At 45.7% G+C, this 15,857-nt stretch overlaps 1 protein-coding gene across 1 annotated transcript in view; it reads right to left on the bottom strand.

Annotated features, from left to right (window-relative positions):
* The window catches only part of ACAP3 (ArfGAP with coiled-coil, ankyrin repeat and PH domains 3), a 159,771-nt gene that overhangs the window by 37,283 nt on the left and 106,631 nt on the right, over positions 1-15,857 (bottom strand). The window contains exon 11 of the mRNA XM_055001930.1: positions 1,137-1,249. Coding sequence (XP_054857905.1) covers positions 1,137-1,249 — 113 coding nt within the window. The remainder of the gene's footprint in view (positions 1-1,136; positions 1,250-15,857) is intronic.

Below are 15,857 nucleotides of genomic sequence, written 5' to 3'. Positions count from 1 at the left end.
AAGTACACTTCAATATACGACCACACAGAAAGTAAGACACTTGAGTGTTCCCGTGTAAGATGTCTTGTGTAGAGAGAGACTTATTTTAGCCAGCTTATTTTAGCCTCCCCATTTTAGCCAGGCTTATTTTAGCCTCCCCATTTGTGGGTAGGGCGGGGTATAAATGGAATAAAATAAATAAATAAATAAATAAATAAATAAATAAATAAATAAATAATCAAGCTGGAATGGAACAGATAGCATACTGTTTCCCACAACGGCCAACCAGATGTTCTCCATAAGGCATACATACAGAGCACAGGAGTCAAAGTTACCTCCAACGGCCATAGATAAATAGATGTATCACATTATTTACTGCCTGCCTTTCTCATGGAGACTCAAGGCAGATAATGTAAGTCAACACAATCAATAGTATGAGACATCTAACAAGCAGCGTGAGCCAGCAGCTATTGCTGCATCTTGTGGCAGTGAATTCCACAAGACAATGATGTTCTTGTGGCCCCTTCTTACATGCCTAGGGTAATGCCAATCGCCACCTTTGGGCCAGGAAGCAATTTCCCCCAGGCCAGTTCAGCTGGGGATACCAGCAGTGTTTTGCCATCTTCTGGGCATGGAGCAGGGGTCACTGGGTGTGTGTAGGGGAAGGGGAGATAGTTGCGAATTTCCTGCATTGTGCAGGGGGTTGGACTAGATGACCCTGGAGGTCCCTTCCAACCCTACGAGTCTATGCACAGCGAGAGGAAGAAATTGCTCTGGCCTGTCCTAAATCTACTACCCATCAACTGCATTGAGGGACCCCAAGTGCTAGTATATAGAGAAAATACATCCTCCATGTAGCCAGCCAGTACACACTTAAGTTCAAGGTGTGGCCTTTGTTTCTTGCTTGTGGTCTCCCTGATGGCATCTATCTGGTCTCTGCAGGAAATGAGGTGCTAGACTAGGTGAACGTTTGGTCTGACCCGGTAGGATTCTTCGGATGTTCTTATAAAAGGACTTTTAGAGGGACTCTGGATTCTCGCATCTATGAGGATGCTCACACATATGACAAGAGTCAGGGGGTGAACGTGCCTTGCTTTCTTCGACTGACTAACATTGCAGGGATAAGGGAAGCTTTCCAGGATGTGAGAATCCCTTACCGGTTCCAGGTCTTGAAAGCGTTGCTTGCTCTTTTAAAGAGGTAGCCTTCCATGACCACCCCGTTGGGGGCGTCAACGTTGAATTCCACTTTGGAGTCATCGTAGGAGAAATCCTGCAGGCCCAAAGAGAAAAGCAAAGAGTGCCATCGGTTACAAGAACAGCTGTTTAGGAAGGAAGCAAGCAAGGAAGGAAAGGTCTAAAATATTATTTGCGGCAGTCATAAGGTGGTACGAAAATAAACAACATATTTTTCATTTTTTTAATATCCAGGATGAACTGGGCACACCATATAATTCCCAAGGAATAAATTCTTCATACAATGCATAAGGAACTTATGGAATTCACTGCCACCAGACGTGATGGTTGGTTTAAGTGTCTTTAAAAGAGTAGAGGGGTGTCACGAACCTCTACAAACCTCTGAAAATCTAAATGAGAACGCTGAATGTTATTTTAAATATTCACAATGAAGGGAAGTGGCAATACGAGAACAGGCCCTGTCTTTGGGCATTCGGTTGGCCATTTTGAGAAACAGAACGGATGGATGCTTTCTCCGGTCCAGCATGGATCTTCTTATAGCATATCTAAGTCTGAACTTAGAGTGCAGATTGAACAAAACAACAATGAAGGGACACAGCTACATTACAAATATATATAGTTTCACGTTAGTTTCACTTATGGTGACTTTGCCCAAAGGATCCTGGGAGTCATAATTCGGGCAAGATTTCTACCCCTCCTCCCCCAACAATCTTTTATTGGGGAGAGTAAATGATTTTCAATCCAGTAGAATGTTTTGACTCAACAGAATGAGGTGGTAAAATGAACTACACTGCAAGATGGTGGGCAAAGAAGTCACACACACAGGGGGGGGGGAAGCTCCCTTTGCAAGCAGAAAAGAAGCACAGCAAGGCCTAGATTGGAACCTTTCTCCCTGGCATGCTAGCTGTTTACTAGCAGGGAGGAATTTTTAAAAGACATGGGGCACTGTCCCTCCTGAGGTTGGATGCTACCACTCATTCTGCTGAGTGAGAACACCGGGCCTTGTTGGTTGTACAGATACCCTCACACCCATGACTACGAATTGTTGCCGGTCTTTTATCATGCCAATTAATCTTCCGTGACCGATTTCGTTTGCAACTGGATCTCCCCTCTGCTGGAGCACATTATTTCCCCACCCCACCACTCAATTTAAAAAAAAACAAAAACAGCAGTGAGTTTTCAGACAGCGGCACCCATTAGCTTAAGTGCCTCGGCCACTTTGGTACAGGAAAGCCCCCACAAGGCCCGGGCGTTGCTAGGCAACGTGCACTTCACTCTCATTAGGATGAGTTATATCTAGGCTGCTGGCCCTGCCGGGAAGGTGCTATAATAAGAGGAACCCGAAGATACCATGGGGCAGGAATGAGTCATGCCTTTGGAAGGGCATCCTAATGCTCAGCGGGAGGCAGCGATGTTGCCAAGAGTACTCTCGATTAAGAGAAAACGGGCATAGGGGGGCAAGCCGCTCGTCTTTATTTTATTTATTAGATTTTTATACCACCTCTCCCTCAAACGAGGCCCGAAGTGGTTTACAACATTTAAAAAAAAATTAAAACCAACAATAAACATTATATTTTTTTATGTAATTTATTTATTTATTTATTTGTGCACATTAATAGTTACAATATTATATATGTATATATATGTAATACATTGCCTGCAAAACATCCCTATTCCCGTACATATATACCCATTGCCCTCCAACCCCCTCCATAAATCAATGTATTATCTTGTTCCTCCACATCCAAATAAAAAAAGATTAATCTCTAAGTCCCTTCTCTCTTCTAATTGTCTCTAGTTCTCCTTCTTCTTCCTCCTCACTTGAATCGTCACCGAGGATATTTATATACCGTAGCTGGTGGGGGGTGGAGGATTTTATATATTTGGACGGCTATTCCTCATACAAGTTATCCATCTATGTTCCCATACCCTTATCCCTCCCTCCCTCCCTTAACTTCTCATCCTTCCTAGCCAGGGGCAGAGGCCTAGAAGCTTCCACCGAACGTCCCGTTGTTGACATTCCATAACCCATTTTAGATGTAAATGCCACTTTTCCTTAATCTTTCCTACCCTTAATTCCCATGGCTCATCCTGATTAATTATAGCTATAATGTCTGATCGAATATATTCAAATAAATAATTCTGCCAATTTAATTCTGTCCACTTGGTTTTATCTTTCCAACCAAATGCTATTACTGCTTTACCGGCTAGCACCATTGCTTTAAATAGGTCCTGTTCTTCTTTCCCAATACCTTGATGGCCTAAAGTACTACCTAACATCAGTTCAAAGTCTATCTTCGGTCTTATTACAAAAAACACAATAAACATTATATATTAAAACGTTTTTTTAGAAAACTAAAAAAAAAACCCTGAAAACTAAAACTAAAAACTATATATGATTACAGCAGTGAGATTACTATATGCTCAAAACTGGAAGAATTCGACTATGCCCACAATGGAGGAATGGCTGACAATAGGTTTGCCAGCCTCCAGGTGGTGGCTGGAGATCTCCCGGAATGACAACTGATCTCCAAGTGACAGACATCAGTTCCCCTGGAGACAATGGTGGCTTTGGAGGGTGGAGTCTATGGAATTATACCATTCTGAAGCCCCTCCTTTTCCCAAACCCCGCCCTCTCCAGGCACCGCCCCCAAAATCTCCCAGAATTTTCCAACCGCGGCCTGGGAACCCTAGCTGATAAAGATGATGGAACTGGTTGAGATGGCAAAGCCGACTTCACTGATTAGAAAAAAGTATATGCATTTGTTGATGAGTGGAAACTCTTTATAGACTATTTAGATGAAACAGTTAACAGTGATTTGATCATTTGTGGATTTATGGATTAAGGGATTTTGACATTAAAAACAAGAGCGTTTAATCACCACCTAGAAAAAGTGTAGATTTGACATGGTGCAAATATTTGTTTTGGAGAAAATCAGATACTTTTCAGTTTAGATTTCCCCCCCCTGTATTATGCATGTTTTTGTATATTGATTAGTTATTTTAGTTTTTGTTTGCGTTTATTAGTATGTCTATAGTTCCAAGACCTTTCCAAAATCCCGCTTGTGTGGGATGAATTATTTTTTCGGTGGTCACGCAATCTTCCAGTTTTGCCAGCAGATATTTGCTATACAGTTTTGTTGCTGCTGTGTGTGTGTAATTGTAGTTTCTAGGGTTATTTTTTGATATATTAAAACTTTTTTTAAAAAACTAAAAAAAAACCTCTGAAAACTAAAAAGAGGTCACTACACCCTTCATCTCTGATGTCCAAGGCTGGCATCAGGGACTGGCCTGGTTGGGCACCAACCAAGACCCACAGCCTGCCAGGGAACCTGGCTGCTACTCCCAGCGGGCGATGCTGGGTTGACGTCCAATTTCCCAAGGAAGAAACGCCTGGAGGCAGCAGAGGAAGACGCACGTAAGGGAATCATGCCCTGCTGACCTCTTGCAGCTTCCTTTGCAGTCAGCCCACGGGGGGGGGGGGGGGGGCAGTCCCAGCAACTGCACTTCCTTGCTCCTTTTAGACCCATCTGCACCAATGAGCTAAAAGGAGTGCAAAAAAAATGGTAGCCACAATTTGGGGAGGGGAGGAGGCAGCTGCAACTGGTGGGGATGGCTGTGATGGGCGGGGCGGGGGGGAATAAATCCACAGTGGAGGGACAGTGGCAGCAACAAGATGAAAGAGAAGGGAGTTGTAATGGAAGGCCCCATAAAGGAATGATGTAGAAGATCCCGGCAGGATCCCGGGATCCCGCCGGGATCTTCTACATCCTATATTAGCCCAACTTTCAGAGTTTTCTGATGATTTTAAGGTTCAGTTTCTGCTTGACAACCCAGATGGGGAAATAACTGAAATAGTAGCAAAGTTTCTCTACAGTGCCATGGCTATACGCCCTGACAAGTAAGATTCTGTACTGGTTTTGCTGCACTGTTGCCCAGTTCCTATCTGTAATTTTAATCTCATTTTGTATGGAGTTTCTGTATTTAAAATTTTATATTTTATATATGCCAATAACGGCTTGCTTGCTTGCTTAAAGAATGATGTAAATGTGCCACTGGCCTGGCGCGTGCCTGGTAGAAAGGGCAGGAGAGAGGACAAAGGGAGGTCCAGGGGCTGACATTTTATACTGGAATGTATAATATGTACAGATTCTTTCATTCCCATTTCTCAAGCTGGAGTGTTTGGCCTTGAACCTGTCTGGAAATGCAAAAAGTCAGCCAGTTCTTGCTACTGGGCATGCTCCCACCTTCTCAGGCGAAGGTTTACATTTAAACTCAGGTGCATCTCATTCCAGCTGTGCAAAGAAGAGAGAGACTTGTCAATCAGCTTCTAGAGTGCCCAACAAGCAATTCATTGTGTGTGCATAACCCCTCCTAGAATATAACTCTTTGGACTGATATAACACTTTGGATGTTACACGATTGAGTACTTCCCCATGAAAATCACAAACTTCCATTTATTTAGATAAATAGCATATCAAGGATTCAAAGCGGAGCTGACAAATTCTTGTAGTAGTGAGATAGAAAAAGGAATCCTCGTGGCTCTTTAAAGATTAACCAATTAACTGTAGCCCCAGCTTTTGTGAGCTACAATAAGACACGATCAATCTATTGAGTGTTTTAAGTGCCACTAGGTGGTGTTTTTCGGGGGGGGGTACATAGAACTAACACAGCTACCCCACTGGAATATAGATCCATGTAGTAATGATGGTGGGGAGGGCTGCAATAAGGGACTCAAAGGGACACTTGGAAGGCGAAAGAGAGAGCTTTGCGAGGAATAATTTTAAAGTTGAGGGCCAGAAGCTTGATTTTGTGCCAGAGTCTGATAAAGAAGCCACTACTGAACACATGAAGCTGCCATATACTGACTCAGACCCTTGGCCCATCAAGGGCAATATTGTCTACTCGGACTGGCAGCTGCTCTCCAGGGTCTCGGGCAGAGGTCTTTCCCATCACCTTCTACCCCAAATCCTGGAGATGCTGAGGATCAAACCTGGGACCTTCTACGTGCCAAGCCTGGAAATCTAGACATAAAGACACATATGGAGAAGGGAGATCAGTGATGCTTTGAGAAAAAGATGAGCTTAGCAGAGGTGCTTTGAATCAGGCAGAGAGTGGAGATGCATGAGCTGAAACCTTTGGGGAGGCGAATCAGCCGAAGCGGTAACGCTTCGGAGCATAGGAGAGGCGGCTTCGCTAAGCCAAGCTACCGTGTCAAAGACAAATGCGGACCTCCTGCCAACTGCTCCTGTCATCTGTTCGCCTTGCTTTCATGTCATTTCAATAAATCACACCCCCTCAGGCTTTTTACGTCTCCCCTTCCAGTCCCCCCCATTGCTTTAGAGTTTATAGGCCACAAGGATGCCGAAGCTGGCATTGAGAGCTTTGCTTTAAAAAAAAATTAGATCGGACAATGGTTACCCAGGGAACACTTTGAATGCCAGCAAAGGCACTACAAAGAGGAAACACATTCCAGGAGAGGCGTCCGTCCGCTGTCCGTTGGAAATTATTCCCCCACCCTGCCCCGCTGCCCCTCAAAATATGGATATTTTCAAACTGGCAAATGATGAAAAAGAGCTGAAAGTGGGAGGGGAAGAACACAGGCAGACATCTACAAAGGGGACTTTAGGAAGAAATATTTTAATCTTACTACCCTGGGGGGGGGGAAACACTTTACAAATCCAATGCCAGGGTCAAATGGAGCCCTCCCCAAATCATAGCCCTGAAAATGAGACGTATTTGACAATGGCTTCAATTTAATGTGAACAAAATGAACTTGTATTAAGAATTACTGCATACAGCACAGGTGTGCGTTGTAAAGGACGGTACCCTGGGTCTGTAATGACCTCGTATTAATACTTCAGGGGTCTCAAAGACCATCTCATGCTTAGTCATACACTTAAAATGAATAAAACAGTTCTTGACAGATAACATCTCTTTAACAGCTGCATCAGCACATTTCCTAAAGGGGAGTTGTTGGGGTCAATGGGACCCCAATACTGTGGGTGTGCACTGTTTTATTGCCCCAATTGTATTCATAATAATTGTTGTCATTAGATCACACTAAAACACACACACACACAGAGGGGGTTAGAAATAGCAGAAAGTAATGTATTCCCTTCATGTATTCAAAATATGGGATGGAAGGCAGCATGGTCTAGCCTGATCTCGACAGATGTTGGATGCTATGCAGGTTCCGTACTTGGATGATCGATCACCAAGGAAGATTGTGCGGAGAAAGACAATGGCAAACCACCTCTTGCCTTGAAAGCCCCTTGCTGGGTTCGCCGTAAGTCAACATACACACACGCACGTTTAAAATATACAAACCAAGAAGTCTCAGAGAAACAGGATGTGATTTGGGGTACCCTTTGGGGGCTCTAGGTGCTAAGAGGCTCCTCCATGGACTAGCCCCGTAAGTTTCTTTTTTTGTCCATCCATGAAGCATCCACCACATTTCTAAACATGAGATGTGGCGGGTCAGCCACCAACGCTGCATCATCCATGTGTGCAAAGAGACGGATCATATTTGATGGAGGATTTCTTGGAGGTGGTGGAAAGTGCTGTCAATCCGTAGCTGACTTACGGTGACCGCGCTGGGATTTTCAAGGCAAGAGACTAAGAGAGGTGATTTGCCATTGCCTGCCTCTGCCTAGCAACTCTGGTCTTCCTTGGAGGTCTCCCATCCAATTACTACCCAAGGCTGACCCTGCTTAGCATCTGAGATCTGACGAAATCAGGCTATCCAGACAAAGGCGTAGGGTTCTTACATGAAGAATAAAGACTGAACTTGCAGAGGAGGGCAATCTCTCTTCTCTACAACCACCGGAGTCCTGACCCTAAACATCTGGATGTAACTCATCTCTTTCTCACTGTCTCTTGCAAGATGGGGCAAAGCTTTTTCTCCTCCAGGCTGAGGACGAACTGATTCCTCCAGCGCTTGTCCGGATTGTTCCAGAGTTTCTCTTTATGCTAAATTCTGCTATGCTTGAAACCCACATTTACTAGGAGGATCTCTGCAATTAATTCCTGAACTGGCGCAGGTGCTGTTCGCTGCAGAATTCTCTTCCTTCCATCCATCTGCAACTCTCCTCTTCCCTTCTGTCAAGTTATGGACCGGCATGGGCAATGGGGGTAAATCTGAAGGGGGGCACACCCAGGCAACCATCCATCAGAAATGGGCCCACCTCCAGCTAACCCTGGTCCCTTCCTTGGGAAAGGGTTACCAACCTCCAGGTGGATCCTAGCGTTCTCCTGGAATTACAACCGGTCTTCAGACCACAGAGATCAGTTCCTGGGTGGGTGGGTGGGCATTCCCCACTCCTGATTGCCCCTCATTCCCTGCCAGTGCTTCACAGGTTGGTAGGGGGGAAATGGGGGAAGATGAGGGGGCATGTAGGTGTTGTGCTGGTGTGTGACATCACTTCAGGTGCAAAACCAGAAGAGATGTCATAAGTTCAGGGTGATGCAGACCGCCTGGCCCCATCCCGCCCCCAATTCCTCCCTGCCAACTACAACCCTATCAGTTCCCCTGGAGGAAAAACCAGGCCTGTAGGCAGTTTCTATGGCAGTGCATCTCTACTGAGCTCCCTGTCTTCCACCCTTTCCAAGCACTGACCTCCAAATCTCCAGGAATTTCCCCAGCTGCAGTTGGCAACTCTTCCTTGTGTCCTGAGATGCTTGGAAGAAAGCCGGGCACATAAATATTCTAAAGAAATCTCCCAACTGCCAAGGATGGATCTAGAGGGAGGCAGCATTCAGCCAAGCACACCCTCCTCTTACCCGGACCCAGCCACCCTAGTTCCCAACCTATATAAACCACACAAATAACTTCATTTGAATTTGTCTGCACTGTTTGTATAACAACAACAACAACATATTTATATACTGCCCTTCAGGACAACTTAATGCCACACTCAGAGCGGTTTACAAAGTGTGCTATTATCCACACTGTGAGGTGGGAGGGGTGGTGAGAGCTCAAAGAAGCTGTGACTGACCCAACGTCACCCAGCTGGCTTCAAGTGGAGGATTGGGGAATCCAACCTGCCTCTCCAGATCGGAGTCCTGCCACTCTTAACCTCTACACTATCCCATTTCTGCAAGAGGAAAAATACTTGTTTCTAACCACAGGAAACGTTGCTCTTTCTGTCCTCCCATGTCGTGAAATATCCGCAGGCGTTGTGCTCCCAAACGTTTGAGGCTATCTTCTGATCCATAAGGACTAGAAATGCTCAAAAGTTGATGGACAGCTGATCAAAGACGGACAAAAGGAAATACTTCTTTACTCAACAAGTAATTAAATTGTGGGATTCACTACCAAGGTATGTGGTGGTGGAGAGTACCCACAAGTCATAGCTGACTTATGGCTGCCCCTGGTGGGGTTTTCATGGCAAGAGACTAACAGAAGTGGTTGACCATTGCCTGCCTCTGCAACCCCGGTCTTCGCTGGAGGTCTCCTGTCCAATTACCAACCAAGGCCGACCCTGCTTGGCTTCTGAAATCTGACAAGATCAGGCTCACCTGGGCTATCCAGGTCAGGGTACCAGAGTATGTAGGGACGGTTTTAAAAGAGAACTAGACAGATTCATCAATGGCTACTAGCCATGGCGACTGAAAGGAACTTTCATACGCAAAGCCTCTGAATACCAGCGCTGGGAGGCAACGTCAAGGGAAGGTCTCAGCTTCTCTGCCCTCTTGGTTGGCCCTCCAGGGTAACTGGCTGGCGGCGGTGTGAACTACTGGATGCTGAGCTGGATGGGTCACTGGTTTGATCCAGCAGGGCAATTCTCATGTTCTTAAAAAACGCTGTTCTCAGCATTCGCTACCAAACTCTGTTGTGTCTGAACAATATGACTGAAGAACATCCCGAGGGGCTGCTTACACCTCCAAACGACTGGTTGCAAGCCAGCAAACCGTTATCCCTCTGTCCCCAGTGTGGGTGTTGCAGGGAGCAGAATGGAGCTGGGGGGGATTACTCTGTGTCGGGAGAAAGGCATTCTGCCCATGCTTATATGTTTTCAGAGGGAAATGTGAAGTGTGACTTATCCCAAAGCCACAACGTAAGACTGACAGCCTATTAAATGGAACTGTGTGCAGAGAATGGCCGTTTTCACACTACTAACCTGCTTCCGTAACGTTGTGCAACGTTGCGCAAAAAACGTGGAAGATAGCGTCTTCTTGCGAGAGTTTTGCACGACATTGCGCAAAACTCTCACAAGAAGACGCTATCTTCTGCGTTTTTTGCGCAACATTGCAGAAGCAGGTTAGTAGTGTGAAAACGGCCAATGTTTTTTAAAATGAAAAGCAGCCCTGGGGGAGTTGCAGTTTTGAGCACAGCGCCTAGCCCCATTGATTCCCGCCTCCCTTCAGATTGCCTTGTGCAATACACATGTGGAAACGTTCATGGGAAGAGGCTGCTGGAGAAGGGGATAAGCACCCCCAACTCCGTTCCCTCCACTGCACCTCCACTTAGAATTATATAAGCTGCCTCTTAGAATCATAGGGTCGGAAAGGATCTCCAAGGTCATCTAGTCCAACCCCATGCACAATGCAGGAAATTCACAACTACTCCCCACCCACTCAACCCCTGGGACCCCTGCTCCATGCCCAGAAGATGGCAAAACTAAGTGGAACTAAGTTTTCATCTAATAACCCTCGTAGTTATCAACTCTATTTCTTACCTACCTTACTTTAGAACATAAAAGTGGGCTCAAATCAATAAAGCAGACAGCAACATTTGCAAAATTAGAGTATGGCCAGGGGGCCAAGATTGCCTCTAAACATGTCCGGTGGGCCTTCCCCTCTCAACTATGGTTCTGCGCCAGCTGCACTGGTTCCCAGTAGAGTTCCGAATTAGGTTTAAGGTTTTGGTTTGAACCTATAAAGCCTTTAGTGGACTGGGGCCAGCATATCTGCAAGGGATATCTCTCATCATATGTTCCCAGGAGGGTGCTCTGTTCAGCTGACAAACAGCTGCTGGTGGTCCCTGGCCCCAAGGATGCACGCCTGGCCTCGACCAGGGACAGGGCCTTTTTGGTCCTGGCCCCAATCTAGTAGAACTCTCTGATCACTGAAACAAGGGCCCTGCAGGATTTACTATCTTTCCACCGGGCCTGCAAGCTGGAGATATTCCACCAGGTATATGGAAGAGGGTGAGGTACAGGCAAGCTTTCTTGCTGGTCTCCTTTTGGGGGCAGATAGAAAAAAACCCTCATCTTGGTTTCCCCTGAACTATTGTCTGCCCGTTCCCACCTCATGGAATGCTTTTGGCTGGGGGTTGAGCAACCTGGGTTGCCGCCCAAATGTATTGTTATTGTATTGTATGATTTTAATGCTGTTTTTATTGTAATTTATTTATTTATGTTGTAATCCACACAGCCCATTTACGGGGAGAGCAGATAATAAATCCAACAACAACAACAACCACCACCACCACAACAACAACAACAAAATGAATCGCAGCCAAGGTCTCAGCACTGAAACCTGGTTTCATCACGAACGCTGCAATCTATGAAGCAGACATAAAGTTGTCTCCAAGCATGCACAGAGTGCCTTCTGGTTTGCCACCATGGTTATGATTCTTCCAGGGCTCTGCCCCCAAATCATGCAACTGTTCAGATGAAATTTTAAAAGTCCCATAGGATGTGCAAAGTGCCCCCCCACTCTCATTGTGGAGTAATAAAGACAACAATTTCTCAAATTCCTAAGATAAAAGAATTAAGGGTTCCAGGGCACAATGCCCAACTTCCAGACATTTCTCCCTAGAAATTAACCTTCTGACATCCACAAACTTTCCCTGGCACGATCATGTGTCCTCCACAGAGATGCCGCGGTGCTGTCTACAAAAACCAGCCGTCTATCCCAGCGCACACAGGGCCGTCAACACATGCAGGCTGTCTATCCGCAAGTCCCCAGTCCGGGCAGGAATTCATTATTCTTTTGTTTCTTCCCTTCCCTGGGTAGCAATCAATCACGCACACACACTCACACCTCATTTCCCGTGCACAGCCTTTCCACAGTCCTGCTCATTTCTATTCCTGCAAAGAGCTCTGCCCAACGGTCTGTTGAGCTCAGCGCCACACGTGAGTATTTTCACACATTGCAAACACTCTCCCTGCACAAGCTGCCACCTCTGAAATGCAAATGTAAAACTAATCTTTTGCACAATTTCACAATCCCTCCACACACACACCCCTCCACAAATTAGTCAACCATAAATGAAACTGACTTACACTGGACTTAGCCACTAGTCAGCAAGTCCCCTTGGTTGGAAATAGTTCTCTAAGGTTACATGCAGAGATCTTTCCCAGCTATGGGATGAGGGCAAATCTTTTCATGCAGTACCATCAAAGAGCAGGACGCATGAAAGAGTAACGAGAAGGCAGGTCTAAAATTCAACTCAGAGGTAGAGGGAAAGTGGAGGAGAGGATAATGAGGAAGACTAGACCCAGTTCTGTTACAGACAGGAAATCTTGTGAACTGGAGATGTTGGGGTGGCATTTACTCGTAAAGAAAGTGTCAGCCACCGAGACGCATCCACTGCCCAAGTCCGAGCTGAACAACATAACATCAAAAATACACAAACTCATTGGAAGTTACATCCCAGAATCTCCCTGTTCAAAGGACATTTGGTGAAAATATATGCCATAAGAACATGTCCTTTATTCATTCTGTGTGGAAGAATGGGAGAGAGAGAGAGAGAAAGGAAGGAAGGGAGGGAGGAAGGAAGGGAGGGAGGAAGGAAGGAAGGAAGGAAGGAAGGAAGGAAGGAAGGAAGGAAGGAAGGAAGGAAGGAAGACATCCTACATAACATTCTGGACAATTGCCCCTTACCAGAAGGTACTCTAGTCTGCCAAAAATCTTCATGACACTGTTGTGCCACTCCACCAAGCTCGCTGAGCCTACAGGTCCCTTTTCTGAATCTGCTCTGGAGCAGCTAGGATCTATGCTACCATTAGCTGAGAAGCGAAGTAGATGATCCTGCCGCCTCCCCAGACACATGTGCTTCCAGCCAGAACGAGTCCCGTTTCTTCTCCCCGACAGGAGGGTCGCCCGCTGGCTCCTGTCAGATCGGGCTAGGCTGGAAGAGTGAGGGAAGCGTGCCTTGGCCTGCAGACCACCTGCCTGTCCCCCTTCTCCGCCTCCCTTCGGCAGGAGCCTTCCCTTTCACAGTCAATAAGCTTAGCACAAGGGCTAATTACCATACAGCTGTCGCCTCTGGGCAGATGGGAAGTCCGAGAAGACGCAGTGGAGTTGACAGGGGGCTAAAGCGCTATCGCGTGACCTTTGACCCGCTCCCGAGGACCCGGCAAGAGCTTCTCACAAGCCCACTTCCTACCGAGATGGCATCCCTCCCTGCTGCCAAGCATCCCCCCCACCTTCACGAAAACCTGTCTCTGCGACGCCACCTGCAGCTATGGGGACCCCTCCTTGGCCCAATCGAAGCTCTGCCTGCCCAGTTGGACGAGGCGATAAAGGAACACCATATGGCCAGGCCCCCTTACTTATTTTTAAAGCTTCCCTACTAAATCAACCTGACGGGCACCGCCCCAGCCTGTATATCTTCTCTCTCTGTTCCCATGCATTTGCCGGCCTGGCCGGCACTTTTCCAACTTTTCCTTCATCTTGGAGTAAAGTAAAACACATCCCAGTGGAATTCTCAAAGAATCAAATTGCATCCTGGGATAAGAAAAGCAAAGTATCAGTTGGGAAGAATGGCAATGAAAATGAGATCGGAAATCTGAAGTTGTTTACCATTATGACAGATAATGGAATAAAATAAATTTGTAGCAGAAATGGGGTCCTTTGCTATCTATGTATATCTTCTGTTAGACAACAGGTTTTAGACAGAAGAGCAAGATTTGGGTCCAGTTCCACCTTAAAGACCGACTAGATTTCCAGGGGATGAACTTCCAAGAGTCAAAGCTCCCTTCTTCAGATACATTTAGAAGTGGAATGTTAGATAACAGGTTTTATGTCAATGTTAGACGACAGTGCCCTCGAGAATGTATAAAGGGTTTTTACGTTGCATAACCACAGTCAGCCTCAAAATATATATCGGCGATGAGGAGAAATGGCTCGTAGAGCAAAGGATGTTACTTCCAATCAGTATCTCCCATTTAATATATTTCTGAAATCTACACCTGCACGTTGCACCAAAGCAGCTAAAAAGCACAGGTTATTACGGGGAAGGACGCTTTCGAAATTCACCTCATCCAAATTTTGCCCTGCAATTTAAAAGTTATCTGGTCTTGCTTTCAAAATGGAACTTAATGCTTTTGGAATCCTCTGTCACATCTTTTATTATTTCTTAAGAAACTAATAAAACATTGTAAAAAAACCCATCCTGATGGAACTGTATCAATGTTTTGTATCAACATTGTCTGGTGTTTCACTGATGTGCTGGAACTCACAGGTGCATGACTGAAACACTGCACAAAAAGAAGCTTCAGACAAGCATACATATGCTCTCTCCAAGGTTGCTTTGTTTGTAATGTTTTATTAATGCAAAAGTGCACACTGGGAGAAGGATGCAAACAAACCAAATGAGATAAAAGGTGTGAGAAATAGCACATGCTACAATTCTAGAATTAATTTTAGAAATTCTGCTAGTTAAATTGGAATTGAGGAAGTACGGGTCACAGCTCTCACATGGAGGGAACCTCCTCATCCATAGTGTACTATTTATAAGCACAGTAAAAGCAAAGAGCAGGGATAAGGCCTTACCTTGCTTACAAGTAGAGATGGGCACGAACCAAACTACAAACCAAAGTTTGTCACGAACCAGGCTGGTTCGCGGTTCATGAACCAGCGGTTTGTCAGAGCCCATTTCTGTCGAACCACCACAAACTTTAGGGCAGTTTGTTTGGTTCATCACTGCAGAGAGCCTGGTGCCAATCTATCAGTTTCCTAGGCAACAGGGGTTGGGCTTTCTGCAGACCTTATGCTGAGCTGGAAGTGACCTTCTGCTGAGCTGGAAGTGGTGATTTGCTGGCCTAGAAGTGACTTTTTCACAAACCAAAATGAACCAGGGCAGGTTCGTGCAAGTTTGTGGTTCGTGAAACGTGATGAACCACGAACCGCATGGTTCATTTTTTTCTGGTTCGTGCCCATCTCTCCTTACAAGAGACATGCTATTAGCTAGGAGGCATGACTGCTCCCTTGTGTCTTCTTAGAAAAGGGTTGCAAATTCAAATCCTGAATCTTTTGGATAGGTCCTTCCAGAAACAATAAATCTTCCTTAACCCCAAAGTTGCAAACCATGTCCAAAACAAAGCACATCCTCCGTTAGTTTCTCTGTTTGCATAGTTAGGAACGCTATAACCAATTAACAGTGCAATCCTGTTCAGAATTATTTCAGTCAAAGACCCCTGATTTCAATGGGCTTAGACTGGAGGAACGTTGCATTGGAACGCACTGTAAATCACAATATGGCAACCTTCACTGTTACTTCCCTCCCTCCTCTTCTATCCCAGCTGTCCGGAAAGTTAGCCGAAGAGTTAAAAAAATGCAAGTTTTGTTGCCTTTTCTCATAAGAGGGTGTGTGGGTGGAGACGGGGGTGTCTGTTTGACTTCTGTTTAAGCAGAGTTTGTTTTCCTCCAGAGGTGTAAATCAGCCCAAATAGGGACTCTTCCGAAGTGAGAAGGAGACAGAGTCCACAATCCAGAGGATGGCGATTAACAAG

This window comes from Eublepharis macularius, chromosome 17 (genome assembly GCF_028583425.1).
Source record: "Eublepharis macularius isolate TG4126 chromosome 17, MPM_Emac_v1.0, whole genome shotgun sequence".
Taxonomy (NCBI): Eukaryota; Metazoa; Chordata; class Lepidosauria; order Squamata; family Eublepharidae; genus Eublepharis; species Eublepharis macularius.
Note: the sequence above shows the minus strand (reverse complement) of the source record. Positions and strands in the feature narration are given on the sequence as shown.